Below are 14379 nucleotides of genomic sequence, written 5' to 3'. Positions count from 1 at the left end.
TAAAGGCCATAGTCTCTATATATAGTTGCTTTACTTTCACTTCAATGTGCAGTCAGTTACTACATGTACAGTCTTTATACAGCCCACCATCGTTTCGTCATCCTGTTTAAGTATTAGGAAGAGCAGCATTGCGGGGGTTAAGATTCCGGAATGTAATTAACTTATAACATCTTATTTTATTGATCAACTCATTGTAATTCACCTTTTTTGGTGAAATGTTTCTCGTCGGTAAACTTAATGCAATTATAGCAGTAACTTAAAAATTAATAAAAATTGATTATGGATATGGCAATAAATTTAAACTGCCCACATTGTCAAAAAATTTATTGGAAGATCATACAAAGTTCGCTTTTTTGTACTCAGAAATCTATTATAGTCGAAAAATAAACACTACAAAGGGAACTAATAATGACAAAAGTAAGAGAATCTTAGTAAACGCGATATTATTTTATTTTCTAACATTAAACTACGGGTAATATTCAGTAACGTGACAAGCCTGACAATTTACTCCTGCTTTGCCAACATTTATTTTGATGTTCATTTACTGTGGAAACAATGATTTTCTAAAGAAATGAATCATTATACAAATAATTGACGTTGAAATTTCCATGTAGCAGAACTAAATCGTCAGGCCGGCTACGCAACTTCCAGATTAAATATTAAAGACAAAATCAAAGGCCATAGTCTCTATATATAGTTGCTTTACTTTCACTTCAATGTGCAGTCAGTTACTACATGTACAGTCTTTATACAGCCCTCCATCCTTTCGTCATCCTTTTTAACTATTACGAAGGCCAGTAATGCGGGGGTTAAGATTCCGGAATGTGTCGGAGGAGTTGAGGCAAACATTTTAGGAAGTTCAAATTAATTTATTACATCTTCTTTTTATGATCAAGTATATCTGTAAACACATTGTAATTCCCCCTTTCGGTAAAATCTTAATCGTCGGAAAACTAAATGAAATTATAGCACTAACTTAATATTTGCATAAACTTATTAAGATTATGGACACTAATTTAAACCGCCCACGTTGTCATAGACCATATTGCAAAATCATACAAGATTCTCTTTTTTTTTACTCAGAAATCTATCATAGTCGAACAAAAAACACTACAAAGAGAATCTTAGTAAACGCGATATTATTTTGTTTTTTAACATTGAACTACGTATAATATTCAGTAGCGTGACAAGCCTGACAATTTACTCCTGTTTTGCTAACAATTATTTTGATGTTCATTTACTGTGGAAACAATGACTTTCTAAAGAAATGAATAATTATACAAATAATTGACGTTGAAATTTCCATGTAGCAGAACTAAATCGTCAGGCCGGCTACGCAACTTCCAGATTAAATATTAAAGACAAAATCAAAGACCATAGTCTCTATATATAGTTGCTTTACTTTCACTTCAATGTGCAGTCAGTTACTACATGGACAGTCTTTATACAGCCCATCATCCTTTCGTCATCCTGTTTAACTATTACGAAGGCCAGTAATGCGGGGGTTAAGATTCCAGAATGTGTAGGAGGAGTTGAGGCAAACGTTTTAGGAAGTTCAAATTAATTTATTACATCTTATTTTATTGATCATGCAAGTATATCTGTAAACACATTGTAATTCCCCCTTTTGGTAAAATCTTAATCGTCGGAAAACTAAATGAAATTATAGCACTAACTTAATATTTGTATGAAACTTATTAAGATTATGGACACCAATTTAAACCGCCCACGTTGTCATAAACTTTATTGCAAAATCATACAAGATTCTCTCTTTTTTAATCAGAAATCTATCATAATCGAACAAAAAACACTACAAAGAGAATCTTAGTAAAAGCGATATTATTTTATTTTTTAACATTGAACTACGTATAATATTCAGTAGCGTGACAAGCCTGACAATTTACTCCTGTTTTGCTAACAATTATTTTGGTGTTCATTTCCTGTGGAAACATTAATGACTTTCTAAAGAAATGAATAATTACACAAAAATTGACCTTGAAATTTCCATGTAGCAGAACTAAATCTTCAGGCCGGCTAAGCAACTTCCAGATTAAATATTAAAGACAAATCAAATGCCATAGTCTCTATATATAGTTGCTTTACTTTCACTTCAATGTGCAGTCAGTTACTACATGTACAGTCTTTATACAGCCCATCATCCTTTCGTCATCCTGTTTAACTATTACGAAGGCTAGTACTGCGGAGGTTAAGATTCCGGAATGTGTAGGAGGAGTTGAGGTAAACATTTTAGGAATTTCTAATTAATTTATTACATCTTATTTTATTGATCAAGGATATCTATAAACACAATGTAATTCACCTTTTTTGGTGAAATGTTAATCGTCGGAAAACTAAATGCAATTATAGCAGTAACTTAAAAATTGATAAAAATTGATTATGGATATGGAAATAAATGCAAACTTCTTACATTCTCATAGAATTTACCGCTAAATCGTACAAGGTTTGCTTTATTGTACTAAGAAATCTATTACACTATAATAATAATAAAGAACTAATAATAACAAAAGTAAGAGAATTTTAGTAAACGCGATATTATTTATTTCTTAATATTAAAATACGTAACATTCAAAGCCTGACAATTTAGTCTCGCTTTGCTTACAATTACATGTTCATTGACTGTGGACACTATGAATTTCAAAAGAAATGAATGATTATAAAGAGTTCAAATTTACATAGCAGAGCTAAATGGCAAAGGTGCCTTTCTGTACGTTTGAAAGAGCATTCTACTATATAGGCTCTCTTCTAGTGCAGTAGGCCAACATTTCTCTGAGTGTGAGCATGCTCAATTCTTAGCCACACTACAAAACCAGTTCTCACTACTGAACGATATACCATTATCTTTGAATAACTCTTCTCCTATTGAGAACTTAGTTTTCAATAACTATAGAATTCTTCACATAACTAAATCGAATAACTATCATATTCTCGCATTTCTTGAAGCACTCTTAATCAAACACAGCAAAGTGAACAACCCTTTCCTTAACACCGGACTTAAAGCCAGCAAAGAACTACAACTGGTCACTTAATCTCTCTATATTTTAATTGTCGGGTCTTTCGTTTCTTTCCTTAAATTAATCTATCAAACATATTGTTGTAAATATAGCATACATATTTAGTTTTATTCACAACCTTATCATGTTTCGCTCTGCTTGGTTTACCGGCCTTCCGCCTACATGCTGGATTGACACGTGCGCTCTCTCTCTGTGTTGTATATATACGCGTTGTAAAGTATTGTATTTCATTCTGTCTGAAGATGATTTTGTAATAAAGTCGAAAATTTACAGTCTCAATCTGTGCCTTGTTTGAGTTATATTTTGATTCTCAAGATGCCTTTTTTGTTCGGAATTTGCTTTTTACTTTACTTTTTTAAATTGTCGGCTGGTCATGGTTTTTGCAGTTCATAGCTTTACTTTAATATGCACTCAGTAACTCGTATAGTCTTAATAAAGTCTTCCTTTCCTTCCTTTCATCCTGTTAAACTATTATCATGCACGGCTAGTATTGCGGGGGGTGAGGTTCCAGAAAGAGTAGGGGTTCAGACGGAGGAAACTGGTTGTGTTGTGGTGAAGGAAAGTCTCCTTCCTGGCTGTAATCAGGAGGAGGGGGGTATTGCAGACTGGCGGTCGTGCAGCGCTGGTATGACCTTCAACGGCAACAATAGCAATTTCGTTCTGGGGAGCAGGTTGTCTCACGACCCGTCCACGTTGGGATGAGCCACGGAAACAACGATATCGATATACGATAATCCCGCCAAATACGGCAAAGAACAGTACCACGCCTACCACGATCACTGGAAAAACCCAGGATGCAGTTGCAGAGGAATAAGTTCTTTTACATTTGTTGGAATGACATCTCTCCCCAGGCCCTCCACAATCACTGTCCAAGAAGCATGTCTTCCCAACACAACTTTTTCGACAAATGCTAGAAAAGTAGCTTCTTCGCTTAGACAAGATTCACTCCCACTACAATCACCGTCTGTAAAACAGGAGGTGGGCACGACACATTTATTGCTAATCGAATCACAAATTTCTCCACGCCCTCCACAATCACTGTCGTAAGAGCATTTTTCTCCAACACAATTTTTTCTACAAACGTTAGAGTAGAAGACTCCTCGCCTGCAACAATACTCCGAACTAGAGCATCCAGAATTCGATGAACACCGCGTGCAGCCTGAGGTGACGCATTTGCTATTAAGACAACATTCACTCCCACTACAATCACCGTCTGTAGAACAGGAGGTAGGCACGACACATTTATTGCTACTCGAATCACAACTCTCTCCAGGACCACCACAATCGCTGTTCTAAGAGCATTTTTCACCAACACAATTTTTTCGACAAACGTTAACGTAGCTTCCTCGCTTACAACAATACTCCGAACCAGAGCATCCAGAATTCGATGAACACGGGGTGCAGCCTGAGGTGACGCATTTACTATTAAGACAACATTCACTCCCACTACAATGACTATCTGTAGAACACTCGACACATTTTTTACTGGAGCTACAATACTCTGACGAACCCCCGCAGTCTGAACTGGAAAGGCATGTCTCCCCAACGCAGCTTCGTCTGCAAACATGTTTATCGAAATAATATCGTTGTTTACAACAATATTCTAAGAAACTGCAGTCAGAATTAGAATAATGTCAGAATTAAAATAACCGTCTGCCAAGCAATAGTGACCGACGCATGAAATATTTCCGTAGTAGCATTTTCTACTGCTTCCCAAACCATATCCTCTACAGCAAACGCTGTTTCTGTAATAGCTGCTTCCACACTCAGAATTTGAAGTGCACGCTGTTTGGCCTGAAACCAGGCTAAACTTTCCCATTATTATCGCATTCGAAAGCAAAAGTAAAAGAATATAGACGAACGACATTTTGTATGTGTCAATCATAAAACGGTGTGAGACAAAACACTTCTTTGTCAGCGTACATGAGGAAGTCGTTGGGGGCTATTGTGACAGCACTGACCGTTACGACCACCCACTACCAATTCTTCGTAATGCTATGACCAGAGTTCTGTAAAATATTTCTACATTCATACAAGAAGCCGGCTAAAGCGTGGCCTCCACGTACTAGCATTTGGTCGCAACTGTAGTGATCACATCAAAGTGATGCAAACTATCTCACACTTATCTAAATTACGTACATTCTCGACTGCAACTATATATGAAAAGAGGTCATGAAATCGGGTTTATAAAGATGAAGGCTCTTGTATACTTTAACCAACACTTTATAGGATACAACATAATTGCAAAAAGCTAATAGAATTCTTACATCTAACTTAGACTCGCCAAACCGCATTATAGGCAAAGAAATGCTAATGAGTAATAATAAATGTACAATCGCTGTATTAATAATACGGTAAACATTTTACGAGATCTAATTTATCTATTTCATCTTATTTTATTGGTTAGCTATGTATATCTGTAAACGCATGGTAATTCACCTTTTTTGTGAAATGTTCATCGTCAGTAACTAAATTAAATTATAGCACTAATCGGAAAATTACAACATTATCTATGTCCCAGTCTTGTCTCCCAAGAGTTGTGGTGCACAGGTTTGGCTAATTTTCGGATGCGCGCGATGTCATTTCGCTCGCATGACACGGCAATTCTTCCAAGAGGAACAAATAAACCGTTCTTTTGATGCTGTTCGATTAGGTTTAGATTGAATTGGGGTAAGAATATATTTAATACATGTAGATCCTGGTCCTATTTTAATAGTATCGCTGCTATTTCGCCTTTTAACAAGATGTGGTCGTGTATGGGCGCGTTGACACGTCGCAGTTTGCATAGGATTGAAGATTTAATATAACTATATGAGCACGAATTCCAAAGGCAAAGTGTAAGGCAAAGTGAACGTATCATCGCGGTTTATTTACACTATTGAACAATTGAACTTCTATACATTTTAAAGTACGACGTGCTTCTGAATGTCGCGATCGAACAACATTTAGGTTCGCAAGGCATCTAAATGAGTATGAACTGTATTGTTTATGCTCAGAAGCTTTATATTGAAGACTGGCACGTGCGCGGCACGCCGGAGTTAACGCCCGAACAGGCGTCTAGTTACGATTATGGAAATTAATTTAAACCGCTGACGTTGTCATAAAATTTAATGCTAAATTATACAAGATTTGCTTCTTTGTATGCAGAAATCTATTTAAGTCGAACAAAAAACACTACAAAGCGAACTAATAGTAATGATGACAAACTAGAAGAATCTTAGTAAACGCGATATTATTTTATTTCTTAACATTGAACTATACGTATAATATTCACTAGCGTAGCCAGCCTGACAATTCACTCCTGCTTTGCTAACGATTATTTTGGTGTTCATTGACTGTGGAAACAATGAATTTCTAAAGAATCGATCATCCTAAGAGGTGAAATTTGCATAGCAGAACTAAGACCCCATTCACACTATACCGGATTTACATGACATCAGTCACGACATCAGTTTAAGTTGTTTTACTGTATCTCTGTCCCCAGAACGTTTTTCATATAGCAGATCAAGTTAAAGCAATCATGCCATCATACTTTTGGCGATAAAACTCGCTCTGACATGGCTAATTTTGATGTCGTGACGATGCGAATTCGAAATAGCATAAACAGGGCAAGTAAATGTCAGACTGGTACGCCCACTGCTATACTTAGCTATAGAGATTAAATATTAATGACGAAATCATGCAGAGGCCAAATACAAAGGCCTGGTATAGTTTCTAAATACAGTTTCTACTTTACTTTAATCACAGTGCTTTAGTATGCTATCTAACTCGTATATATAGTCTGAATAAAGCCTTCCTTCCGTCAAACTGTTAAACAATTACCACGGCTAGTACTTCGGGGGAGGCGGGGGAAACTGGTTGGGCTGCGAAGATGGACAGTATCCTCCCTGGTTGTAGTAAGGAGGAGGGGGAGCATTGCAGACTGGCGGTGGTGGAGCGCTGGTTTGAACTTGAGTATTTTCGACAGCAACAATGGCAATTGCGTTCTGGGGAACCCGTTGTCTCACGACCCGTCCACGTTGGGATGAGCCACGGTAACAACGATATGCGGGAATCACAGCAAACACGATAATGAACAGTATCACACCTACCACGATCACCGGGACAACCCAGGATGCAGTTGTTGTTGACGATTTCTTACATTTGTAGGAACGACAACTCTCTCCTGGCCCTCCACAATCACTGTCCGAGTAGCATGTCTCCCCGACACAACTGCTTTGACAAACATTAGTGTAGATTCCTCGCTTACAACAATACGTCGAACCGGAGCATCCTAAATTCGATGAACACGTTGTTGTTGACGATTTCTTACATTTGTAGAAACGACAACTCTCCCCTGGCCCTCCACAATCACTGTCGTAAGAGCACGTCTCCCCAACACAGCTGCTTTGACAAACATTAGTGTAGCTTCCTCGCTTACAACAATACGTCGAACCGGAGCATCCAGAATTCGATGAACACGGCAAGGCACATTTTTTGTTCGAGTTACAATACTCTGACAAACCACCGCAGTCTGAATTGGAATGGCATGTCTCCCCAACGCAGCTTCGTCTGCAAACATGTTTATCGTAATAATATCGCTGTTTACAACAATACTCGAATAAAGCGCAGTTGTAATTAGAGTTACAATTGCTACAGCCTGACGTGGTACACTTGTTTGATTTACAGCATTCGTTTTTGCCTCCGCAATCACCGTCTGTTGTGCAATAGCGACCGACGCAATTACTTCCATAGCGGCATTTGCTACTAGTATATCCATATCCTTGATGGACATATCCTTTACAGCAAATGGAATAGCTGCTCACACAATTAGAATTTGAAGTGCACGTGGTTTGGCCTAAAACCAGGCCAAACTGTCCCATATACATCGCATTTAAAAGGAAAAGAAAAGTCATAGAGACGAACGACATCTTGTCTGTTAAAAAACTCCTCGTTACTTGGCAACTTAATCAAGAATTAATAAAATATTTATCATTTTCTTGGAAGGGGAAGACGCGGAAAACAAAGTGATGCAGCGATACCCATGCTAGGACAATAATGAAAATACGCGGGCCGATATTATTACCAAGAAACAATTAAAACCCTGCTCAAGAATCGCGAAACCAAGTCAACAAACTTGGTCGCACGAACAACGCCGACACAGCCCTGGAATCCATTAGTCATTAGTAATGGACAGGTAAAGCAGGCAACATGCTGTTACAGAGATGCATGTAAAAAAGAAAATTAAAATTATATAACAAACAACGGGCAGAGACTATGTTTAAAGCTTTGTATACCAAGTGTTATAAGACAAACCACAGCAAAAAAATGTATATTTCTAATATTTCTTGACTAAGAGTAACAGCTTTGTAAGCAAGGGATTTAGCCTGCTAACGTTAAACCTAAGCACAAGGCATTCGCATAAATTATTCGGAGCGTTTGCTACCGGCTACAGGTCGTCGGCACATTGTGGGAATTCGAAGATTTTCGAGGAGAAAAATAAAGTCGTGTTTTTCTATTCCAAATTCTGCTTTACATTCGGCTTTATTCATTTCGTTAAGACAGAATTTTTGGTCTCACCTTCTTCGAAAAGCACGAGACAAAATTCTCTTAACGTTTTGAACGGTGAAGAAATTGACACCGATGCTTTATAGTGCACTACTGCGTAATGTTTTTAAAGTTCCGCGGGAACGGCGTACTCGGCCAAGGTTTTCTTGACGGGCTACGTCGTAGTTGTGGCGAAACGTTGTTTGTTTTCTTCTGCCGCACAAGAACACGATCTCCAACTCGCAGTTTACTTGATCGCGCACGCCTTCGAGAATCCGCATATCGTTTTCCTCTTTCCTTTTGTTCTTTGTCGTTGTGCTTGGCTTCTCTATGCCGATTGATAACCTTGCTGTTGTGGGGAAGTGTGGGCAATTTTTTACGAATTTCTCGGTTATACAGCAACTGAGCAGGTGGTACCTTTGTGGTCGAATGCGATGTAGGACGATACGCCATAAAGAAATTGAAGAGCTCTTGTTTCCAAGGTCGTCCTTCAAGGTTTGCTGTTCGAATAGCCTTGCCGAGTGGCTTCAACTTCAGCATTACCTTGAGGCCAAAGAGGGGTGGATGTAGTATGCTGAATTCTGATTTTGGTCATGTATTTGTTGAATTCCTGTCCTTAGAAAGGGGGGCCATTGTCTGAGACAACCTGCGAAGGAACGCCTTGACGGGCAAAAATTGCATCGAGGTTTGGGGTTACACTCTTAGCTGAGATCGAAGAAAACACTTCAAATTCCGGAAATCGAGAGTAGCAATCGAGGACTACTAGAATATACTGTCCGGTCGGTAGTGGTCCATAGAAATTGACCTTGAGTTTGTCCCAGGCTTTGCTTGGTAGCGGGGTGGACCGCAGAGGTTCCGGTTGGCTTGGTTGCCCCGTGCCTCAACCTAACGTGTTCCCATATTAACGCCATCGTCCGGGTCTGCCCTTGATGTCCTTTATGGGCCAGCTGGATGACATGTTGTATTGGTCTAAGGTTTCACTGGCATCTTGTCGTGCCTCGCGAAATTTGTACACCTCGTACGATCTGTGTATTCGTGAAATACTATACTGGAACAAAAACACTACAAAGCGAACTGTTAAGAGAATATTTTAGTTGCCGATAGTATCTATCCCTTAATATTGAACTATATAATATTAACCTATAAATTATAGACATTAATGACGAAATCTAACGCCGTAAAAGCCTGGTCTAGTCACTATAGTTCCTTCAAATCAGTATGCAATCAGTTACTCGTACATATCGGTCATTACCACGGTTAGTACTGCGGGGGTTGAAGTTCCGGGAAATGGAGGGTATGAGGCGGGGGAAACTGGTTGGGTTGTGGGGAAGGAAAGTCTCATCCCTGATTGTAATAAGGAGGAGGGGGAGCATTGCAGACTGGGGGTGGTGGAGCGCTGGTGTGAACTTGAGTTTTTTTAACGGCGACAATAGCAATTGCGTTCTGAGGAGCCCGTTGTCTTACGACCCGTCCACGTTGGGATGAGCCACGGAAATAACTATATGCGGGAATCCCGCCAAATACGGCAAAGAACAGTATCACACCCTACCACGATCACTGGGACAACCCAGGATGACGATTTCTAACATTTGTTGCAACAACTCTCCCAGACCCTCCACAGTCACTGTCGTAGGAGCACATCGCCCCAACACAGCTTTTTCGACAAACGTTAACGTAGCCTCCTCGCTTACAACAATTCTCCGAACTGGAGCATCCAGAATTCGATGAACACCGCGTACAGCCTGAGGTGACGCATTATTAAGACAACATTCATTCCCACTACAATCACCGTCTGTAAAACAGGAGGTAGGTACGATACATTCATTGCTAAATGAATTACAACTGTCTCCAGGCCTTCCGCAATCACTGTCGCAGGAGCTTTTTCTCCAACACAATTTTTTCTACAAACGTTAGAGTAAAAGACTCCTCGCTTGCAACAATACTCCGAACTAGAGCATTCAAAATTCGATGAACACCGCGTGCAGAGTTTTGGTTACAGTGGGGCTGCGCTATGGAATAGTCTACCAAAGCAAGCAAAGGAAACAAAATCTTTAGGTATCTTTAAAAATATGATAAAATAATGTAACTACTGAGTCAGACATCGATTATTCCTAGTTTTTACCTTCTTTAATACTTATATTGCATGTTTATTCGTTTATATTATAATACTATTTTTAATACTTGTACATAGGTATTTTTAATCTATTGTAATTGTGTGACGCCTCTCACGAAAACCATCGACAGATGATGAGGGTAGCGTGGTTAAATAAAGTTTTTTACACGCTGGTTGACAGCTTAATTCCAAGAAAAAAGTATATCATATTTCAGGATTAGGAACGAGAGGAAGTCGTTGGAAGCGATTGCGACAGCACTGGCAGTTTGGTTCATTATTCCACAGTTAATAGAATATAAATGGTTTGGAGACTACATAAAAGTACAATAGAACTCATTAACTATGTCGGGGAACATTTATGCAAAAAATCGCTCCTTATTCGTCACGTGTCTATTGTATTTTGAACAAATAAACCAATAGTAAGGTTTGAATTAACATTTAATCACGGTTGAGGAGCTAAGCCAAGCCATTGCTATTGCTATTGCTTAGTTGGGCAAAAATACAATAGACATGTGACGGATAAGGAACAATTTTTGGAATAAACCTGGACAATAACATAGATAATCAGTTGTATTGTACTTTCATCTAGTCTCCAAACCATGTATATTCTAATAGCTGTGATTATTCCTACATTCATAGGGAGGTTGAAGCCAGGCCTCCATGTACTATCAGGCGTAGCAACTGTATATAGTGATCACAAAGTGACGCAAACTATTTAAGACTTTGTAAATGACATATATTCGACTCATTGGGAAGGAGATTATGCATTGAATCGGACTTATAAAGAGAGTATTTTGTATATTCTTATAAATAGATTATCTACATTCACCTACAATGAAAAAATGTGGGAAAACAGTTTGGAATGCCACTATCGTTCTCCCGGCTGAAAACGAGTGTCAGAATTTTGGTCTCTTTTATATTCACTAATAAAAAAATTTGAAACAAGACGTTCGTCGCGTGTTTACACGATCACATGTACATACATTAGGGCATGGGTGAAATATAGACAGACATCTATTTCTGGTGTAAGTGTCCCAATTCGACAATCTTTCTAGCTGTTTATTGCGTAATATTTTCATTAGGTCATATTGCTTTTATATCCCATAATATGTCACCTTTTTCACACAAATGCCATGGAATTTGCGGTTTAAAAAACTTATCTTATATTGATTACCTGTATCTGTAAACACATTGCAATTCACCTTTTGGTGAAATGTTAATTGTCGATAAACTATAACTAAAAAATGAACTATAGCACATACCAACTTTAAAAAATGTGGAATTCTCTACGACTACGCAGCAATAGAAAATAATGCTTCTCTATATGATTATTATAATATTCTCTTGTGGTTTGCATTTGTAAGAAGTTCTAATTATCATTATGTTCATAAGCTGAGCAGCAAATAAGTGTGGTCCTCGGAAGGTAAAGCGTACACCTTAAGCAACACTATAGAGGATGTGACATAATTGCAAGAAACCAATGCGCGATCGAACAACATTTAGGTTCGCAAGGCATCTAAATGAACATGAACTGTACTGTGAATGTCCAGAAGCTTTATATTGCACGAGGACTGGCACGTGCGCGGCACGCCGGAGTTAACACCCGAACAGGCGTCTTGTAACGATTATGGAAATTAATTTAAACCGCCCACGTTGTGATAAAATTTACTGCTAAATCATACAAGATTCGCTTTTTTGTATGCAGAAATCTATTTTATTCGAACAAAAAACACTACAAAGCGAACTAATAATGACAAAACTAAAAGAATCTTAGCAAACGCGATATTATTTTATTTCTTAACATTGAACTACGTATAATATTCTATAGCGTGACAAGCCTGACAATTCACTCCTGCTTTGCTAACAATCAATTTGGTGTTCATTGACTGTGGAAACAATTAATTTCTAAAGAAATCAATTATCCTAAAGAGTTGAAATTTGCATAGCAGAAAATAGCAGTTGTTTTACGGTATCTCTGTCCCCAGAACATTTATCATTTGGCCGATCAAGTTAAAGCAATCATGTTATCATACTTTTGGGGATAAAACTCGCTCTGACATGGCTAATTTTGATGTCGTGACGATGCAAATTCGAAATTGAAACAGGGCAAGTAAATGTCAGACTGGTACGCCCACTGCTATACTTAGCTATAGAGATTAAATATTAATGACGAAATCATGCAGAGGCCAAATACAAAGGCCTGGTATGGTCCCTAAATACAGTTCCTACTTTACTTTAATCACAGTGCTTTAATATGCAATCAGTAACTCGTATATATAGTTTTAAAAAAGCCTTCCTTCCGTCAAACTGTTAAACTATTACCACGGCTAGTACTTCGGGGGAGGCGGGGGAAACTGGTTGGGTTGCGAGGATGGAAAGTTTCCTCCCTGGTTGTAGTAAGGAGGAGGGGGAGCATTGCAGACTGGCGGTGGCGGAGCGCTGGTTTGAACTTGAGTATTTTCAACAGCAACAATAGCAATTGCGTTCTGAGGAGCCCGTTGTCTCACGACCCGTCCACGTTGGGATGAGCCACGGAAACAACGATATGCGGGAATCCCGCCAAATACGACAAAGAACAGTATCACGCTTACCACGATCACTGGGACAACCCAGGATGCAGTTGTTGTTGACGATTTCTTACATTTGTTGGAACGACAACTCTCCCCTGGCCCTCCACAATCACTGTTCGAGTAGCATGTCTCCCCAACACAGCTGCTTTGACAAACATTAGTGTAGATTCCTCGCTTACAACAATACGTCGAACCGGAGCATCCTAAATTCGATGAACACGTTGTTGTTGACGATTTCGTACATTTGTAGGAACGACAACTCTCCCCTGGCCCTCCACAATCACTGTTCGAGTAGCATGTCTCCCCAACACAGCTGCTTTGACAAACATTAGTGTAGATTCCTCGCTTACAACAATACGTCGAACCGGAGCATCCTAAATTCGATGAACACGTTGTTGTTGACGATTTCGTACATTTGTAGGAACGACAACTCTCCCCTGGCCCTCCACAATCACTGTTCGAGTAGCATGTCTCTCCGACACAGCTGCTTTGACAAACATTAGTGTAGACTCCTCGCTTACAACAATACGTCGAACCGGAGCATCCAGAATTCGATGAGCACGGCAAGGCACATTTTTTGTTCGAGTTACAATACTCTGACGGACCACCGCAGTCTGAACTGTAACGGCATGTCTCCCCAACGCAGCTTCGTCTGCAAACATGTTTATCGTAGGAATATCGCTGTTCACAACAATACTCTGAGGCACCGCAGTTGGAATTAGAGTAACAATCGCTACAGCCTGACTTGGTACACTTGTTTGATTTACAGCATTCGTTTTTGCCTCCGCAATCACCGTCTGTTGTGCAATAGCGACCATCGCATGAACTCTTTCCGTATCTGCATTTTCTACTATTATATCCATATTCATAGGTGTATCCTTTACAGCAAACGCCGTTGCTGTAATAGCTTCTCACACAATCAGAATTTGAATTGCACGTGGTTTGGCCTAAAACCAGGCCAAACTCTCCCATATACATCGCATTTAGAAGGAAAAGAAAAGTCATAGAGACGAACGACATCTTGTCTGTTATTTGTTAATAACGAAACCTTGTGAGACAAAAAATTCCTCGTTACTTGGCAACTTAATCAAGAAATAATGAAATATTTATCTTTTTCTTGGAAGGGGGATTACGCGGA

At 39.0% G+C, this 14379-nt stretch overlaps 2 protein-coding genes across 2 annotated transcripts in view; both read right to left on the bottom strand.

Moving 5' to 3' along the window:
* The window catches only part of LOC114520778 (small subunit processome component 20 homolog), a 121104-nt gene that overhangs the window by 39522 nt on the left and 67203 nt on the right, over positions 1-14379 (bottom strand). The window lies entirely within an intron of this gene.
* On the bottom strand, positions 6126-8679 carry LOC114520784 (keratin-associated protein 5-3-like). Its single transcript, XM_028541118.1, has one exon. The coding sequence runs from the start codon at positions 7940-7942 to the stop codon at positions 6860-6862; it is 1083 nt and encodes a 360-aa protein (XP_028396919.1). The 5' UTR covers positions 7943-8679; the 3' UTR covers positions 6126-6859.

Source organism: Dendronephthya gigantea, unplaced genomic scaffold (genome assembly GCF_004324835.1).
Source record: "Dendronephthya gigantea isolate DGI-Jeju-01 unplaced genomic scaffold, DenGig_1.0 000018F, whole genome shotgun sequence".
Taxonomy (NCBI): Eukaryota; Metazoa; Cnidaria; class Anthozoa; order Malacalcyonacea; family Nephtheidae; genus Dendronephthya; species Dendronephthya gigantea.
Note: the sequence above shows the minus strand (reverse complement) of the source record. Positions and strands in the feature narration are given on the sequence as shown.